The sequence below is a fragment of the Dermacentor variabilis genome, chromosome 1 (assembly GCF_050947875.1).
Source record: "Dermacentor variabilis isolate Ectoservices chromosome 1, ASM5094787v1, whole genome shotgun sequence".
Lineage (NCBI taxonomy): Eukaryota > Metazoa > Arthropoda > Arachnida > Ixodida > Ixodidae > Dermacentor > Dermacentor variabilis.
This window is the reverse complement of record NC_134568.1, coordinates 74263500-74283682: the sequence shown is the minus strand read 5'-3', so window position 1 is coordinate 74283682 and position 20183 is coordinate 74263500. Positions and strand designations below refer to the sequence as shown.

At 42.6% G+C, this 20183-nt stretch overlaps 1 protein-coding gene across 7 annotated transcripts in view; it reads right to left on the bottom strand.

The window, feature by feature from the left end:
* LOC142579570 (uncharacterized) overlaps positions 1-20183 on the bottom strand; it is a 303963-nt gene that overhangs the window by 220820 nt on the left and 62960 nt on the right. For all 7 annotated transcript variants that reach the window (XM_075689924.1, XM_075689954.1, XM_075689963.1 and 4 more), the window contains exon 13: positions 10957-11003. In XM_075689924.1, coding sequence (XP_075546039.1) covers positions 10957-11003 — 47 coding nt within the window. The remainder of the gene's footprint in view (positions 1-10956; positions 11004-20183) is intronic.

The window sequence follows — 20183 nt, the reverse complement described above, 5'->3', positions numbered from 1 at the left end:
AAGTTCCAGTGTATAACACAAATTTACTATGTGGTCTGGTGAGGCGGCCCTTTAATGCCTCGACAGTGTGGGTGAAGTGCCTGGGAATGTGCTTCACCAACAGCCCATAAGGAGAGGCCAGAGTTATAAACTACTGTGGTTTACAGAAAGCCATTTCTACATAATAGAAATAATTTCGCCTTGACGCAAGCCAATCAGAACACGGCAATAGAAGTGCACTTTGTAGCTATAGCCTACCATAATATGGAAGAGGGGGTCAAGTGGCAGCACAGCGCATGCTTTCCTAAAGCCGAAAACATTGGTGGCACTATGATCGACTACATTTGGAAGAATATATCATTCCTGCACTGACGCTCATGATGATATCAGTAAATGTACTCAAATTGTGCAGTCCAGTTGACGCGGTAACATAATTTCCGGGTCACCATATGTCACCGCAGACCCAGAGAGCCGCAATCGACCCTGGGCCAGTATAACATAAAACTATTCCAATATGTTTTTATACTGAATCCACCATTATCCCTTCGCGATAGGTCAAAATGGCTCGGGCCTCTCCCATATGGGCCCAAAAACAGAATGGAATAGTTCACATTATACTAGCCCTGGGGACAGAGACGCTCGCCCACTGAACCCTTAACTTGAGGCAAAGTGCAATATAGCACATATGACAACAGAAGGGAATGAAGAGACAGTGCTGTTCTCCACTAAACCTCTTTCAGTGTGTGCCTCCGTAATACAGGATTCCTTCGCATTCCACGAAATCAAATCTTTGGCCAGCACTTAATTTTCATGTCATAACTGCTAAACCTTTGTATATAAGTAGATGTACCATCACGAACAAATGAAATGTAAACGAGAAATCCTAAAGTAGAACACCTTTCTTAAGTAAAAGTTGGCAGTCACTTTAGCATACGCTAAAGAGGATGAAGGTGAGAAAGCCTGCATGCTCACGAGATGTTCATTAAATTACTAAATATTCTCATTCGAATGCACTGTTACTTCCTATTCTTTTCTCTCACCAAAGGTTGTGGGTTCAGCTCCCACCAATGGTCGTGGGTTCGACCATCAATCGTGGGACTATCAGTTTTGATGCAATTAGATTTTGGTCTCACCAAAGGTCATGGGTTCGAGTGCCTTAAATTTGCCTTATTACACCAAAGGTTGTGAGTTTGGGTGCCTTAACTACCTCTATTTTAACTATGCCTTACTTCACCTTAAATAACATGAAAGGTCGTGAGTTCAAGTGCCTTAAATGACTATCTTAATTAATTTTGCCCTAATTAACTTGGCTCGACTCCCACTAATGGTTGTAGGTTCAACCATCTATGGTGGCACCACAAATTTTGGTGCCATTGAACTTTGGTCCCATCAAAGTTCAAGGTTTCGACTCCCACCAATGGTCGTGGGTTCGACTCCCATTGAATTTTGGTACCATACTGCCAGACAATGGATTTTTCGACCCATGAGGCACTGAAGGCTTTCACCTTAATATCTCCCTGACATGATCTCACGCTGCTACATATCCGGTTGGTAGAGGCGGCACAGGGCTCACACTACTCATACCACTGCTTATCCAGTTGGCAGAGGTGGCACAGGGCTCACACTAAGCTTGAAGCCAAAATTACGTCATTACATATTGGTGAAAACAGATAAGAAAGAATGCGTTCTAGTTAGCCCAGACTTGTTTAACTACCATATAGCCATATACTTCATCATTCTCTTTCTAGGTATGGGTTTATGAGGAGGTTTCACTCTACACAGGAAATAACATGAAGGCATGATCAGTAATCAATACAAATGCAAACCATTCCGAGACTACTCTAATGCGTTATTTTGTTTCCAGTTTAGGTGAAACTGAGAACATTTGTAACAGTGGCTTAATTCAGACTTTGAAACATACACATGGCACTAATCCATGCTTAGAAACTAGCTACCAGTCAACACCTAATTTTTTAGACCCCCTAGGGGCCACGAAAACACCAGAAAAAATTAATACATGCGCTTTACTGCCCCAAAAGCTCAAATCATCACAGGTACCTATCTGGCGTATTGTAGCTCATACTTCGACAGGAGTTGGCGCATGTCTGCATGTATAATTAATGAATACATACCATGTACATACATACATAACATAGATACATAAAATCGGCAAATTTGTTAGCGGAAAAAATAGGCCTCTAGTAGCGAAGTTTGCCACTTTTAAGACGAAATAGCTAGTGTTTTCCGAACAGTGCCCTTTCGGGGGAACTGGTATCAGCATAAGCGAAGACTTTTGCACTGCAACATGTCATGCCTGGAAGAGACTTCTGGAATTCGGCAGAGGCTTAAACATTAACTTTAAATTAAGCTACAAGAGACTATTTTCAGAGGGAAAGTGCTACATGTCCAATACTGACGAAAATTCTATTATCGAAGTGACTACCGGCAGACAAACGGCCAATGCTGTCACCGTGCCCGTAGGAGCAACCCGTTCAAGACATGTCTATGTGGGAAAAAAAAGTAGGCACACACGAGGGGTGGAGGCTCATCAACAGCATCCGTAATTTTTACGAACATTCGGAGCGTTTTTCCTAAAAGAGATAGTTTGAACAGTCTAATTAACGATACTGGAGCTGATATTGTTGTACTAACAGAAACCTGGCTCTCTTACAAAACAGAGACAGGCGAGCTGTTTCACTGCAACAAAAAAATTTACTGTATACCGGCTAGACCATGCCGATAGCATAAGCGGTGGTGTTTTAATTGCTATAAACTCTAGTTTTGAATCGTTCCTTTTGAGTATGACTACTAAATTGGAATTAATCTGGTTGTACCTTTCTATCTGTTTCAAAAAATTATCATAGGTGTCTGTTATCGTCCACCTAATCACGATTGTGATTTTGCAGAAAAAATTCATGACACCTTAAACAAAATATCTGTTGAATTCCCTGGTTCACCAGTGTTTCTCTTAGGAGACTTTATATTTCCCTCCTATCAACTTGTCACTTTCCTGCCCCTTTTCTAATCCGGCATCTGCAGAGGCTGCAGATTTTCTTAGCGTTTACTCAGATTTTAACCTTTCGCAGCTAGTTATCAAATGAACATGTGTCACATCTACATGTTCCTTGCTTGACCTTATTCTAGCCAATCATCCTGATAATGCTTCACCAGTAACCCACATGTCTGGCCTAAGCGACCATGACACATTACACATTACTATTTTTATCCCTTCTACAAAAGCAAAGAAACACACTAAATATATTAGAGACTACAAAAAGGCTGACTTTAATGCTATCAACCTTCCTTGAGTGCTTCCTTGTGATACGTTGACTTATCAGTTCAAGAAATGTGGTTGTCTTTCAAGACTATAGTAATGCGTCTCATCAGCAAATATATTACACTTCGAGCAATTAATCAATCTTCTAACGTCCCTTGGTACTACAACTATCTGAAACGATCATCCAACAAAAGAAGCAGACTTTTCCGGTCATTAAATGCTGATAGATGGTTAGCATACACATCCACTGCCAAACCCTATGCAAGCGCTTTAAACACGTCCAAATTTAACTTTTTTAACTCGACCCCTACTGTCTCTGATAACAACTAACTCAAAACGCTTCTGCAACATTATTAAATGTACCAAAGATAACAGTATAAGCCTCGTAAACGATTCAGGGGCTCAAGTTCCGAATCATCTTTGAGCTTCTCTACTTAACAGCACGTTTTCCCAATCATTCTGCACAGCAAACATCAATGACTATCCACCTTTGCCATCTGTAAACTTTCTGGCAATGGATCTCATTACATTCGACCCAGCAGGCACCCGAGCCAGAATTTCCAAGATAAAGTGGTCATCGTCGTGTGGCATTGATGGTATTAATTCCAAGCTCCTCCAGAGAACTGCAGAATACAGCTCCATCATACTTACCCTTATTTTTAATAGATCACTTAACGGCAGTGCCCTACCCATTGACTGGAAAACCGGTAAGGTGATCCCACTTTTTAAATGGAGGAACTTACATAACCCACTGAATTACAGACCTATTTCATTAACCTCAGTACCTTGCAAAATCTTTGAACATAATTTTCACTGACCTTACAAATTTCCTAGAATCAAATAATTTTTTTAGCAGTTAACAACACGCGTTTAGGAAATCATATTCTTGCAAAACACAACTATTAACTTGCATGGGTTTTTGGAATCTGGTTTTGCGACAGACTGTATCTTTTTAGACTTTTCTAAAGCCTTTGATAAAGTTAATCACCAACTACTTATCTATAAGCTAAGCTTTCTAAATATTGACCCTTTAATATTCAAATGAATTTGTAGCTTTCTTTCTAGTCATACTCAATATGTAACTATTAATGACAATGACTCACCAGAGTTATAAGTAGAATCGGTGGTACCTCAAGGCTCTGTGTTAGCGCCTTTACTTTTCCTCATTTATATTAATGACCTGTCTAATTAAATCAACAGTTCTGCTTGTTTATTTGTCGACGATTGCGTTATTTACCAGAAGATAACTAATGATTCTGACATGGTTACATTACAATCACATTTAAATAACGTAACAACCTGGTGCTCTCACTGGCACATAAATCGTAACACCTCAAAATGTAAATTCATGAGAATCTCACGTAACCAAGTAACTTTTCCTAATTACTATGTTAACAACATCTCACTCGAATCAGTATCATGTTATAAGTACCTCGGAGTGCACATCAGAAATAATCTTTCATGGAAGCGACATATTGAACATACATCAAAAGCTAATCGCATGCTGGGCTACCTGAAGCACAATTTCCCGCAAGCACCTCCTTCTCTAAAGCAACAGCTATATGTCACCTACATTCGATCTAATCTAGAATACACATCATCAATATGGGACCCTCGTCAACTAATACTAATTAACACCGTAAAAGCCGTACAGAATCATTCTGTTCATTTTATTCTTAATTACCAGTGCACAGCAAGCGTAACTAGCATGAAACTTGCCCTCAATATATATCCCTTTACCAAATGCAGAAAAATCGCTCGGCTTTGTTTGTTCCATAAAATATACCATTCAATTCCCACACTCAAATCAAGCTACATCGAACCAGCCTCTTTTACTTCTGCACACTTGGACCATCGTCATAAAGTGAAATCCCATCCCCCAGAACATCTACCTATAGTAACTTGTTTCATTCAAAAACATGCCAGAAATGGAATCACCTACCGGATCCACTAGTCTGTATTATTAACGCCAACGGCTTCCGCAAGCCACTTACTAACGTTATCTAGTATACCTTGACTTTAATATATTTACACATGTAGAGTAGCTCTGTTTTCTTCTGACCAGTAGTGTTTATAAGTTATTTCCATTGTACTACCTACCTAATCTACAAACAGTATACCTTGTATTATGATTTACCTTCTATCAATATGTGCTTATCTTCTCACTCTAACTTTCACTATGTATACTACGCATTTATATTTCGTCTGTACTACCCGTCTGTATTATATTGTGTCTATTTTATGATATGCTTACTGTGTCGCTCTAACTTGTTATTTTCACATTAGACTATGCAGTGTTATCTTATTATTGTGTTTACTTCTTTGTATAGTTATCTGTATCTATTAGCGCCTTCCCTCTGTAATGCTTCATGTAAGCCCTGAGGGTACTATAAATAAATTAATTAATGTCCCGCGACAGTTGCCCCTTCACGCTCTTGGTATGCTTGACCGCGTAACATTGCTGTATAGGCCTCGAGCGCTGCTGTTTTAAATCAGACATGCAGCGCCACTGCGGCAGCGGCTGGCGAAATGTCCCTGTTCCCTCCGCACAGCCGCGCCTAGCCGCAGCAGGTGGACGATGACCCCTAGCAGCGCAAGCGTGTGTACGCGGCGAAAACAGTAGACTTCTATCTACTGTTGCGTGTGCGGATGTCATAACAGCTACATGAACACGGCCGGGAAACTGCTGAAGGTGCAATTTTATCATTTTCCTTGAAAATTGTACGAGGCTGATCGGTGACAACGTTGGATCGCTGCCGTTCGGCGCGACCGGTAAGCAAACGCGTCCTGTCTTCGCGCGGTTTCTATCACTTTTTCTCAAGGTAATATTAACACATTGTTGGTTCCCTTGTTTCCTTTTATTATTTTTAGCCCGAATGGAGATTTGTGGCAACCAGTGCAACGCAAGACAGTCATCTGCAGTGCTCACTTTGTCGGTAACAAATCGAGCATGATTGCCGGCCATCCTGCATATGTGCCAACTGTGTTTCCGCCGTGTTACAGAAGATGCGATGCAGTACTACCGGCATCAAAGCTCGACAGATATAAGAGGTGAGTGTTATTAGTAGAAAGGTTACCAGTGAAGTGGTTAGAGTCGGCTGTGAGAAAAATTGCTGCGATGCTACAGTTCTTTACGACTTTGAAGCGCAGCTCAACCGATAGTTCAAAGAAATTGTTGCGTCTCCATGAAAACCGAAAACGTATTGCGGTATTCATTAAGAGTGCTTACAGCTGTTTTTTTATAGGGTTTAGCGACGTCGCGCAGTGCTTCAAGCCCTGACATCCAAGAGCGCGATCACGGCGACTGTGGATTCCTTTGAGAACTCCTCGACTGACCTCGCCGACGAAATCATTGCCTCACCGGAAGAAACTGGCACATCCGCATACGTGGTGAGCAAAAGTGTTATATATTTATTATTATCATGAGAGACTAGCCTTCAGGCATGTTTCGTTTGCATCAGTGGCCTAGCGGATGAGGCGCGCCCTTGACACGGAATAGGTGCTGGGTAGACAGGTGTTTACCTCTCGTGCTTGGTGTCCCATAGTAAACAGAAAAAAAATTATTTGGGAGTGACACTTGTCCTGATGTACCACCCTCTGGCCACACACCAGTTGTAAGTGTTTGCTGGAAGCACTGTGTTGTGTCTGAATTCAAGCAGTGTTTCAAGGCATTTCATTTCATGCACCAAAGATCATAAGTGGTCCTAATGGCAGGGAACATGTATTCGATCGCGACTCCATTTAACTAATATCTCATTACTAAATTCTTCCTATCAACCAAGATATTATTCTTTTGCTTGAGATTAACGCAACATTTCAATGCGTTCAAGTTCTTCCCAAGCACTTAAAACAAAACTTGACGAGATGCTTTTCTACAACTTTTCAGATGACCCAGACAGATGCAGATTTTAACGGAGGTGTTTGCACTCTGTTTCTCTCTGTGACAGCAGAAGGCGCCGCATCTACGCAAGTTTGCCATACCAACATTGTTGAGAAATGTGTACAAGCAGGTGCCTCTGTAAGATCGACAGCTATTGGACCGAACAAGCGCAGCTGCGCGTTTCTTGGCTACTTTTCTTGGCTCTTCATTTGTGCGATGCATTTTCCTATGATTTCCTACGGACCAACGGCACTGTGTAGTTCTACTCTCACGCAGTAAACGTGATTAGCGGAGTACAAGTCGCCACCACCAAGCAAACTACTTCATTTGAAGTATTCCTGAACGTCTGCTATTCGTCCGTAGCCGCAAAACAGCAAGCGGGGCTCGTTTTGCGTTGCCATTTTCACGCACCGACGTTCACTGCACACAACGCGACAACTTCGAGCTGCGTGCCGGGAAGGGAACAGGGACAAAATGCGCGATGTGGCCGCATTGGCGCTGCGCACTTGGAAAGCCGTGGCGCCCCCAACTGAGCGCACGAGGAGTATAGCAGCGAAGCTGACTTTCGGGAATTGACATTATGCAACGTGGCATGCTTTCTGCGCTTCAAAGCCATCAGCCAGGATTACAAAGGTGGATTCGGCTCTACTGCTGACAGTGGCAAATTTTTTCAATGAAAATAACGGCTCCAAACAGCGAGAAGCTTGGCAGCGAGCGTCTAAAGCAGTTAGGCCTAGCGTTCCCGCGATGGTGGTGGCCAACGAACCAGTGCGCGAGAGCGCCGGTTCGAGGCTGCGATAAAATCCAAATGGCAGTGGCTTTGATTAATGTCGTTTCGGACCTGCAGTCACGGCGACAAAGTCTGGAAAATGAGACGGCGAAACGTTTTCCGTCCGAAACTCCAGCCTTTCTTAAACACTGACTCTATCGGGTATGTGGCAGATCCGCGAAGGCATCAGAATTATCAGGCATGTCCAAAAAATCGGTCGTTGACTGTAATTACATGTAAAAGGCGTTCGTTACGGTAATGCGTTTCTATTCATGCCAACGGTACAAAAGCAAAACCAGAGCCAGAGGCCACAGTGGCAACAAGATAATGAAGCCCTGGACATGAGTGAAAAACAGTTAAAAAGGTTCTAAGTCGCTCGCGGTGCCCTCAGTCTGCTTTTCATTGTTATGTGCCCCAGCTAGGGAGCGCCGCACCCCTCGGCCAATAGGCACCCTGCAATGAAGTTTGGCTGTACATGTCACACCACCTAGCAGCGGTGGTGAGCCCCCGCGAGTAGGCCCTCGCCGCCATTCCCCCACTGCCTGTATTGCGCTCAGGCCCACCTGAAAGCCTTCTTTTCCAATTTTTCAATGGATTCATTTCATCCTCTCGGCAGCTCCTCCGTGAGAAGTGTGAACAAAACAAACAAGCGCAGAAACTGCTGCGTTAAGGACTGTCACAATCGTCAAGGGGATGTCGGCATCAAATTGTACCACTTCCTTAAAAACCATGGGAAGCAACCAGGCGGCTGAAGAGGGTTGTCGTGGTTTATTTCGCTCTTGCGAATTTCTGTTAAACGAACAAAGATGTAAACATAAAAAGAAAAGAAAAAAATATGCAGATCCCACGCACTCTGGGAATCGATGTAAGCAAAGGTTTGTCTGCTGTTTGCGTTCAATGACATTTCGCGGTGATTTATTGACACCTTACAACAGTCGTGATGCGATGTGAAATGTTACCTTGCCCACACTGCTTGTGTTTGTTCTTCTTGCTTTACTCGACGCTTTATGCGAGCCTCCGTCTCCTTGGCACTAAATGCACGCTGCATCGCCATTCTGGGTTGTAGCATTGTAGCTCACAAAACTGCCTCCTCTCTCTCTCTATTCCCTCACTAACATTCTGCCCACATCCTCCCTCTACTGTCATTGCTGTTGCAGAGGAGCACGGAGACAGGCACGGCAGCTCCTGCATTGCATTTGTGGGGGGTCATGCCTAGCTAGGGCATCCAGAGGGCATTGTATATATGCGACGAAGTGTAAATGTTGACACGAGCTTCTCTGGTCGTCTATCGTTTGTACCACACTCCTGTCATATACTAACACGATAGCATTCAGGGCCCCATGTCACAGAAAATCCTGTGTCAACGCCACGGGCATCACTTGGCAAATAATCATTCTGAACCACTTCTGCACAGGCCCTCGTGGTGCATACGCTGTCTTACATTCTTTACAATGTTATTCCTCGAAATTTTGAGAATGACAGCTCATAAATAAATGTCATGAACCAAAACACCAACAGCGCATGCCTTTTATGTTTTTATGGCATGGCCACGTGTCAACCCCATCCTGATGTGGCTGGCGTTAGTGGCGTGAGTCTCAACTACGACCAAGTTTTTGACCAAATTGGCTGTCACCAATTTGGCTGTCACCAATTCATACATTAACCAATGGTACTATTGCGCTTAGTATGAGCTGTAACGTGCGACTGCGTTGCCGTGCACTTTCGCGTAGTAGCTCATACTGAGCGTGACAATACATTCTATGTGCTTAGCCTTCCTGACAATCTTTTTCTTCTACTGTCGCCATATTCATTGTCATGCAAAATATGGTAACCTTTCAGCTGACAGTCAATTGCATGCAGCCCAGTTGAGTGTGCTTTCATCCTCCCCTCATAAATAGCATTGTGAGAGTGGCACTGAAGGACACAAATCAGCTTTGTATTTACATCCATTGGCTCATACTCTCTACAAAAATGATAAGTGGCTTGAACTAAAGAATACAATAGGATGTTTTTTGTATTTGTATCAGGTCAAACTTTTATGTATAGTTAACATGGCATATTCATCAGCACTATTGCAGCTTAAATGATCTTATTCATGTGTAAATGAAGGTGCTACATTTAGACAAATATCCATGACTTTAATGCAGTTTCTAATCAAACATAGTATGGTATTCTCTATAGACTACTTCCACAGATGCTATCATTTCAGAAAATTGTACATCATATCCAGTACTTCGTAGCCACTGCAGCTTATACTAAATGTTGACACCTTTTAGCCAGAACTTATGCATTTAAGTACTCTTATTTTCAATGAACAGGTGAGGACTCGATTAAATTGCCCAAAAGTCATCCCGGCCGACTATTTCCAGTACTTCCTATGTGAAGCTTCTTATACTGTTGCTGTGACTGAATCTTCTAATGTCACGTGTACCAATAGCCAAATATCTCCACCTTTTATCTTTCTTTATATTTGTAGTATTATACTTGAAGTTATTTTGTTTGTTTTGGCCTTCCCGCTAAGACTTTTGTAAAGTCTAGAGTATTCTGTGTGATATATATATATATATATATATGGGAACCTTCTTAACCTATTCTGTGTCTTGGACGAGCTGGATTCACCCACGTTTCTGGTAAAAATGGCCAAGGATGAAAGCCAAGCTTGTCAGCAGTCCTCTGCATTTTTTAGCAATTGCATGGACAAGCCTAGTTTTGTTAAGTTCTTACTCATGCTTTTGGCAGATGGCAGCAGACAATGACAGCGGAAGCAGAAGTGCGTTTGTTCTTTCTGAGGAGGAAAAATGTGTTAGCCATTGGGGTCTTTTAAAAAAATTTGGCAATTTTTTGGTCAGAGCTTGGGATAATATCGTGGCATGGAAAGGGCAAAAATATTTAAATCAGTGCATAATTAGCTAATTATGTACTGTAATTAAGATAATTATAGATAATGATTTGTAGCAAACTAATTTAACTCTCAAAAATGCAGACACAGACAATGGTATCAAGTATCACTTTACTGCAATAATGTTACTATGAAAATTTCATTTTACTTGCCTGTGGTTGGAAGCTGAGGAGCAGCACTAGATCCCACTGATGGTTTCCTAAACACAGGAAGAAAGCACATGGTACAGACATAACATGGCAGCACTACTAAAATGGCATGCTTTTCTGCTTCTCCTCTTCAACTACAAAAATGTAGGCATAAGCTTTAATTACTTTGTATAATCTGAAATTATAGGCACCAAGATTGTAGGTTTAGAAGGTGTTCACATTTTAAATTTCAAATGCAAATTGAATATAGTATTTCTTCTAGGTGCATTAGATTAAAAAAGGAGGCACTTAAATTTCAGGAATTTTATGTTATATGTTTTTGAGAATGCATTCATAAGTGCTCACTTTAGTCTCTTTTTCTTCTTTTTTTCTCAGCAACAAACTTGGTAGTTCCACAAAAAGTGATAATTGTATGAATATTTCGTTATATGGTAACTCTCTCTTCAAAACATGCAAAAATTAACACAGAAGCTGGCGTTGGCTGTTACAACTCAACACATGTTTGGCCCGAAATTGTATTTTTAGCGTCTTCATTTTTGTTCCTGGCACTTTCCCGCATCTAGCTGCAAGTATCAGTTAAAAACATTATCTAAAGAACGAAATGCGGCATCATAGCTCTTTCAAAGTGGTGCCCAGCATGCAAGGAAAAACCGTTACGAACCATTACAGATATTTTTTTTCTTTTTTCGGTTCAGAGGAGAACAGGAAAGGAACTTTTTTTCAGTCGAACAAAACTAAAACCAGAACGAAAAGCATTTCGTTCCGACACCGTGGTAGTAACCACCGACTCTTTGCAGCTGTGTGACAGAGCTGCATTGTATCGAGTTCATGCGGACTCAGGCCGCATTAATATCTACAGCAATGATAAACTGGCAACGCTTGAGCAGCCGTTTGTTCAAATTGGTTGAAATAGTCAAAATAGGCATATTGTATGCACTACTACACAAATGACTGCGGAATAACAAGAGTGCCGCTGTCGTGGCCTTTGATATTGCACAGTCACGTACACCAGTGCTATCTCGGAGGCCACGGCCACTGTACTGTCTCACCCTGAAGCATGCTGGAGACAAGCCTTGAAAGCATGGTTACCCTAGCATGGCTGAAAGCAAGTGACTTTTGTGGCCTTTGAAATCTGCACGCAGCCCTGCTCATTATTCTCTGCAGTCTTATCTTCGTCACTGTTGTAATGGAGCGGGGGGGGGGGGGGGGGGTGCACTGCCATGTGCCCAGTTTGGTTGCGCTTCCGTACCCTCCTTTTACCGTGACCGGTTTTGAAGCATTTGTTCCAACAGTACGGAGCTTTTCAAAATGTTCATTATGTCTGGGCACAGTTTCAATAGGCAGGGACAGAAAATCATAAATGCAGTGAAATGTGATTGTTATAACCAATAACTGGTTATACCTGGGATAGTTATAAGCGGGTTCAACTGTATGTGCACAGTCTGCAAACATACAAGGATTTTTCACAAAAATCTTTTTCACATCTTTCTACAAGATTAAAAACCAAATAAAGACCATCTATGGCATAAGTGCAGTATTCCAAAAAGTGTACGAGTCCCCATGTAATTTACCAAGTCTGGACATTACAGAGGATATACAGTATACACATACAGAAGCAGTGAATGTAATGAGCAGAGCAGCAAAGCTGCACACATGATGGCTCCAAATTTAAATAATAACTGCGGCATTCAGCAGTGAGTCATTGCTTGCTGAGACATTGCTTGCTGAGACTGAGACATCAGCACCTTAGCAGTTTGTGATGAAGGCAAGACTCTCTCGCATCCCCTGGCATTTAACTTCCCTGCATAACACACTCGCAAGAAGGGGAGTCCAAACTGTAGTTCCAAGTAGTTCCAAGTAGTCCAAGCTGTAGTTCCTATACTTGGACTGTAGAGTCCAAGTATAGCTGCAATGAGAGATGATGCGATTTTTCTAATGCAAGCGCCACTTGACGGCGTGTATTACTTGAGTGCAAGAGGCACTTGCTTCCTTCTTTTAAGCTGTGGAACCTCGGTGCGCTCCACAAGATTGTCCCACGAAGGGCTCCTCATCCAGCTTCAGAGCATGGCGCTTTCATGTGTGAACAAGATCGCTTGGATGCATTTCTGTTCATGGGACCACACCAGCAAACAACTTAGGTGTCAGTGTTGAACATGAGTGAACACTGACTGCGTAACCTTGAATGGTGAGTCGAACTTCCTCAATTCTGCACTGTTTCATCAAGAAACTATTCCTTGCCTGTGTTTCAGCTAACTAGCACTCTTATAGAATGAGCACTAAGTGCCTCTTTTGTGTTTGCACCACTGTGCAGTCGTTTCCTTTCTTACCAAGCACTTGAGACCCCACAAGTTTAACCACCTGTCATGACACACTCAAAGCGTGTCTTAAAGAAATTGAAAGCAAACAGCATGAAAACCTGACTAATGCCAATTATAGCATCTCCCATGAATTTTACAATGTTTTTCTTGCCTGGATGTACCATGCCTATGACCCTATCCAAAAGAAATGTCGTGTTTGATGCTATCTGGTGATCAGATTGTGCTCAGTGCAAGACAACAAATTCATTGTATGACATCTATGCAACCCCACATTCTTTAGGTTGCAGCTAAAATTAGAAGCATCCTTACTTTAGCTCAGTGTGCTGAGCATGGATGGGAAAGGGGTGGTATGTGCCATAATATTTTTAGCTGCAGACCAAACAGAAGTAAGCAACTTTTTGTCTTTTTGTGCACCAGCCAACAGACCAAACTGAAGAACACTGACTATGTTCTAAGTGCATTTCAGCAAAAGAACAAGTTGGGGGGTAAACTGCCATTTGTTAAAAATAAACTTCTTGAGGAAGAAGTTTGGTCTTTGGCAAAACATTTTTGATATCTTTATTCTTCAAGTTACAGTGCTAAGAACTAGTAGATACAGTTGGACCCACTTCTAACGATTTCAGGTGCAGTCAGACCTCAATATAATGAAATTGTACTTGCAATAAAACACTACATTAAATCGCTTACAGTGACAACACTCGCTGTGACCACGCGAGCGAACACTTTGCACCATGACTCTGAAACTTAAAATTACAAAACCTCCAACTCTAGAGGTGGGGGAAAACAATGCACATCAAAATACCAACGATCTTCATTATACCTCAGCACCTGCCTTAGATTACCTTTAAGATACAACGTGCAGCCCACATACAGACCACCATACGCAGTTACGGCCAGGGTACACGAGGAGACGAATGCATAGGGGGAGAGGGCAGATAGGTGCGTGTCTCCTACACCACTTCCCGTACATGTGCTCGATCAGGTTACCACGCATTCACTCCTTCCGCATCCACCTTGCATTGAAGGATTCATCAGCTCTTGTGTTTCTCCGGGAGCACTCCAAGCTGCCACATGTCCTCGCAAGTTGCTCACTAACACAACAAAAGGTAGAATGGAGTTTCCTTCCTACTGCGTTCTGGCTCGCACGCTTCGACGGCGTTTCTGCATGCGGAAGGATACTTGAAAATAACTTTTGCCTCGGCAGTCATTTTTTAAGTTTTTTGCTAGGTTAACCAGCCATACAGGCTCCAAGTACATGCTTGAAATAAATGGCTGAAAACTTCATTACACTGAAATCTTCTCATGAACTTACCTCAAAATAGCAAAAAAAACATACAGTTTTCAATTAAATAAAATTTGAAAATGAGAATAGTTTGTTACATCACGAACTTTGTTAAATCAAGGTTCGTTATATCGAGGTTTCACTGTAGGACGATGTATCGGTTATAATGACCACATTTAAGTGCATTTATACTTTTTGGCCCTGCCTATTGAAACTGCATCCAGATAAAAAATATTTTAAAACAAAGCTTTCTTTGCCTCTTCCTTTAACTTTTCCACTGCTGCTGCTGTCTTGCACGCCACATTGAGAGGTGGTTTAGAGTGCGTATATACGTGGCGGGAACATAGAAGAGAGGTAAGGCAATGAAACTCGTTTAGATCTTTCCACTAGTCACCACAATTCCCATTAGAGCTGCCTGGTTATCGCCGCAATACCCACTTGACTGCTGTGATTAACCATGAACCCCTCTCAAAGGCATCGCAGAAACTGCAGCACTTACATTTCTACTAATGTGCAACAGTCCGGAGGGGAGGTAAAGAGAATGTTAGAGAGGAGTTAGGGAGAGGAGGCAGAGAATGGATAGAGTCGAGGCAGTCATGAAATGAGTAAAAGCAGCCTTGCCACTCTTCACTCACAGCTTGCATACATGGGGCAGGACGAAGAGGGAAAAGGCGACGTAATAAGGCAACGAAACGCTACTACAAGACATGGCAGCAGTTGTGGACAAACTAGCTAAATTTAAATTCAAGGTACACTACAGTACATTTCTACTATTTCTGAAAAATAAACCCCATGCAAAATTTGTTAAGTGGACAACTGACATAGGTTGTGTGGATGCAAAGCTGCATTAAAGCACCACAGCACCTAGATGATACTAAGAAAGCAGCCAGCCATCAAATGAACACTTCTGTACCTGCTGCGTTATGGTAATGGCATTGCTGAAGGTCACGGGTTCGATCCCTGCCTTGGCAGCCACATATCAACAAGGCCAAAACGCAAAACGCGCGTACTCAGATTAAAGTGCACGTTAAAGAATCCCAGGTGATCCAAATTAAAACAGAGCATCCCTGCCGTATGCCTCATAACCAGGTAGTGGGCTTGACACGTAAAACCCTCACAATTTCGAAGTTTAACACTTCTGCCTTGAAGCACCGCATAACTGCCAACCCTTCCGATTCGCCCGGAAGACACCCGATTTTTTTACTGAACTTTCCGAATGTATGATCACTGTCTTATATCTCCCGAAAAGTGGTCTCTGTTCGTGCATTGATGGTTTTTGAGAAACCGTCACCGCAGAATTTGTAGCCACATCGTAATCGTCAGCATCACCAACAACGGCCGCACTAGCACTCTCGGTATCATCGACTAAGGAGCCAACTACCGTGCCTAGTAAGCCAACCAAAGCCAGAGCCAACGTAGCTCTTGCATTTCATGCATGCCTTCCTTCATGGTGCATCTTGTTGTTGCTGCTTGTGTGTATGATTAGTGTTGGCTAGGCCGTCTGTGTGCGGTGCAGCGTGTAAAGTTAGAATCCTCGTGTGCTTGATGCCATGGTGCTATCAAAGCCCAAGAAAAAGTATCTGCAGAAGTTTTTGCGATCTTATACTTCTGAATTTCCATGCTTTTTGACATCAAGAAAAGGAGAACATCTTGCACTTTGTACAATGTGTGGATGCGACGTCAGCGTGTCACACGGTGGCAAAGGCAACTTAAAACTAAATGTTTCCACGGTGAAGCATCAAAGCTGTGTTCGCACCACTGAGCAGCAAGGCAACACAAAGAACTTTCTCCAAAACAATTGCGACGATAGTGTCATACGTGCGGAGTGTCTGTTTACGGGATTCGTCAAACACAACCTACCCCTTAGTGTCAGCGACCACGTTGGGTCTCTTCTATGGAAAATGCTTGTGAAATGTGATGAGGCGAAGCGTTATGGATGTGGACGTATGGAGGCAAAAGCAATTGTAGGAGATGTGGCATCAAAGGTGCAGAGCACGATGCTGGAGACCATCAAGCATCGTGCTTTTGCTGTTGCGGTCGACGGAAGCAACAACACTACTGCACAGCTGTACCCGATCGTGGTGACGTACTATGCCGAGGAATGCTCGCACATTGAAAGTAGGTTACTCAGCATTCAGGAACTTCACAGGGAGGCGATGGGAAGAAAAATCGGGAACCTCGTGTTGAAGGCAATGGAGACCTTTGATGTGCCCGTGTCAAACTGCATTACATTTTGCGCCTACAACGCAAACATTATGTTAGGGGGGAAAAAACGGCGTCGCCGCAGTCTAAAGGAGATGCAAGAAAACTTGGTTGTGATTGGCTGCCCGTGCCATCTAATTAACCTTGCTGCTGAGAAAGGAGCCGCGTGCTTGCCGGCTAAGTTTGATGAGGTTCTTGTGGATATCTTTTATTATATGGAGAAAAGCTCTAAACGAAAGGGCAAGCTGCCTAAATTTCAAGAAATGCACAATGTAGAAATGCAAAAAATTTTGAAGCATGTACCGATTCGTTGGTTGTCGCTAGGCAAGTGCCTGACAAGAATTCTTGGCCAGTGGCAACATATGGTTAGCTTTTTCTTAAGTGAGCTCAAAGCAAACAAGCAGTGCCCATCCTTTTTAGAGTCGTATCAGATTCCTCGTAGGCCCAAACCATCAGTAGGTGCAAAGTCCGACAAAGCCAGTCGCAAACGTAAAGCACCAACCGAGAAGAAGGATGCCCCAGCTGTAAAAAAAGCCAAAGTGTTATCAGAGTCTGCAAGACAAGAAGCTGTTCTGACTCGTGAAGAAAGGCTGCTTCATTTTTTTACCTCCGACATTAACTTGGCTTCCAGATTTTTTTTTTAAGGGTGTGATCCCGCTTTTTGAGAAAGCCAATTGCCAGCTAAAATCACAGGCGCCTCAAATATACATGTTCTGCAGTCGGTTCTGCTCCAATTCCAAAATGAGCTTTTGACTAGGTTTGTCTTGCCAACTACTATAAAGGGTGCTCCTTCTCCGCTTGAAGTTCTGTATCAAGATATCCGCAATCAGAAGGCAGACAGTGATCTGGTCATTGGGTGTCGTACAGCAGCATCAGCAGAGAAACTTAGTCAACATGATCAGACACAATTTTTCACTTGTGTCCACTCTTACTTTACCACTGTGTGCCATTACATGAGGCACAAGTTCCCATTTGAAAACGCAACTCTGAAGAATACGGAGGTGGTCAACCTAAAATTTATTTCAGAGGCGTCACTTTCGAGTCTTCGTTTCTTTATTCAGAGTTTCCCTCAGCTGCTGCCCTGAGATTCATATGGCAATGAATCTGATGAAGATGCTTTAAATGCTCTTGAAGCCGAGTTTGCCACACTACAGGCATAGTTTTCCAGAGGACATTCTGAATGAAGAAAGGTGCGACGTTCAGTGGTCTAGGGTTGGAAAAATGAAAAACACTGATGGAAAGCAGATGTTTCACCGAGTTGCCAAGGTGATGCTGGATTTACTCGTGACCCAGCATAGCAATGCAGAGTGCGGGAGAGTTTTTAGCATGGTGTGAAAAACTAGGACTGAATTCCGCTCATCAATGTGCAACACAACCCTCCAACATCTGCTGCTAGTGAAGGGCCATCACTCTGGACCATGCTTTGAGCAAAGCTACTCCGACAAATTTTTGAAGTGAGCAAAGTCTGCTACTGCAAGGTCCCTGCAAAAGGAAGCATTGAACACTGCCTGAAAGTTTGAACGAAACACCGCCCATCTGTTTTTTCCAAATTAGAAAAAGTTGTATTTCTGTATGAAAGAATGAGGTGCGCGGTACTGTAAAAGACTTTTCTTTTTTTAGGTCACGGCAAATGGGTGCATGTTAAAATCTAGAGCACTCTTTTTTTCCTTTTTTTTTTGGTCGTGGAAAACGGGTGCGCATTACAATCGAGTAAATATGGTATTACCCAACACAAAGCAAGGCAAAGCAATCGCTTCTGTCCCGCTGGCACAATGCTGGCCCTCCCGTAATGGAGAGTAGATGTAAGCATGAAATGGTAACCAGCAAAGCAGACTTACTCCAGCCACAACGTTAAAATGGGTGTAGTGCATGTTCGCAACGGCATACCCTACAACAACACACTGCACCATGCCATACTGTGCACTGGTCCATATGGACGCTGCCTAGGTAGAATAAAAGCGCCTGAAGGATGTGTGACTAAACATCTCAGCAAATCTCGATTCTTGCTCCGTGATCTCGACGCAAGAGGTCACGTGTTGGGCCACCACTGAGCAAAGGGCTGGCTTCAAGAAGCGTTCTCTTGCCAAGGCTAGCTGCATAACATAATGCTCTCTAACTTTTTCCTCCCTCCATGAAGGCAAAGCCACGGAGGTTTTTAAACCTCCTTGGGCAAAGCAGCGCATCAGACGGTTCCAGCGTTACACCACGCCGCAGCTCAAAGAGCACTGTAGATCCGCACCAAATTCCATTTCCCAAAATTGTAGTGTATGTTGCCCTGTATCTGCCTTTTGAAAGCCGCCTGTTGGGAATGACAAATAAAATTTCAGCATACTAGAAGTTACAGCTTGAGTGATAGTGTGAACGAACATTAGGAAGATCTCAGAAGCAATATTTTTTTGTAACTTGTTTGGGAGTAACTAGCATATGTAATGCAGTCCTGTACAAAGGGTGGGGGGAGGGGGTAATCTCGTTTTATTCTCACAACTTGCCCGGATGTCCTCGTTTCAGTGCCTGGATAACGGCTCTGGCTTTTAGCTCAAGGTCACTTGAAGGTCGCCGACAACGGGAGCTAAAAGCATTTCATGCTTTAAAAACAGAGTGAGAGAAAGGTACATGGGAACTTATGAAGCACGGAAGTGCGACGAAGGCAGTGTGCACCCCGCTCTAGTCTAATCTGGTTGCATTCCTAAAGGCATTAGTCAAACTGTGACGAAGATATAATATGCAAGATTAGTGAGAGAGTGCTACGCGTAGATTTATGAAGATGCAAGGAAGTCCCGAAAACTTGAGAGGAAGCTTTAGCTCGGGGGCTCTGATCTAAATACATTGGACAAGAGAAATCCTTTTTCTAGGCAACCACTGCTCCTATTTTGGTGAGGTTTTTTGCATTTAAAATAAAAAGTTAGAATCTAGTGACTGCTGGTAACAAATTCTTGATTTAGGCCATCAATGCGTTAATAAAAATTGTTCAAAATCACAAATTTTCAGAAAACAATACTATGAAGTGTACAACTCTAACTCAATATCACAATTCAGTAAATTGTATGAATAGTACATCTAAAGAGGACAAAATTGATGTATTCTACATGACTTTCAAATAGACCACTAATATGTGAGTAGGACTTTTGCAAAACCCTTGCAAACAATGTAACAAATTCACGTAAGATGTAAATTGGTAAATCAAATTTGTCTGCTTTGGATGCACTAACGGATGCAGTTTACAGAACTGCAATATCTATTGTTAGTGCAGACCTATGAATTTGTAAACTTTGTGCTTCCACTTTTTTCAATGCCAATTTATGAAACTTGCTTTTAAAATAGTTTAACTCAAAATTAGCAATTATGTATTACTGAGAATGCTTTTATGATCACAAAATCAGCCAACAGCACTGCTTGGCCAGATGCTTTCAATATGATGGCAATGCAGC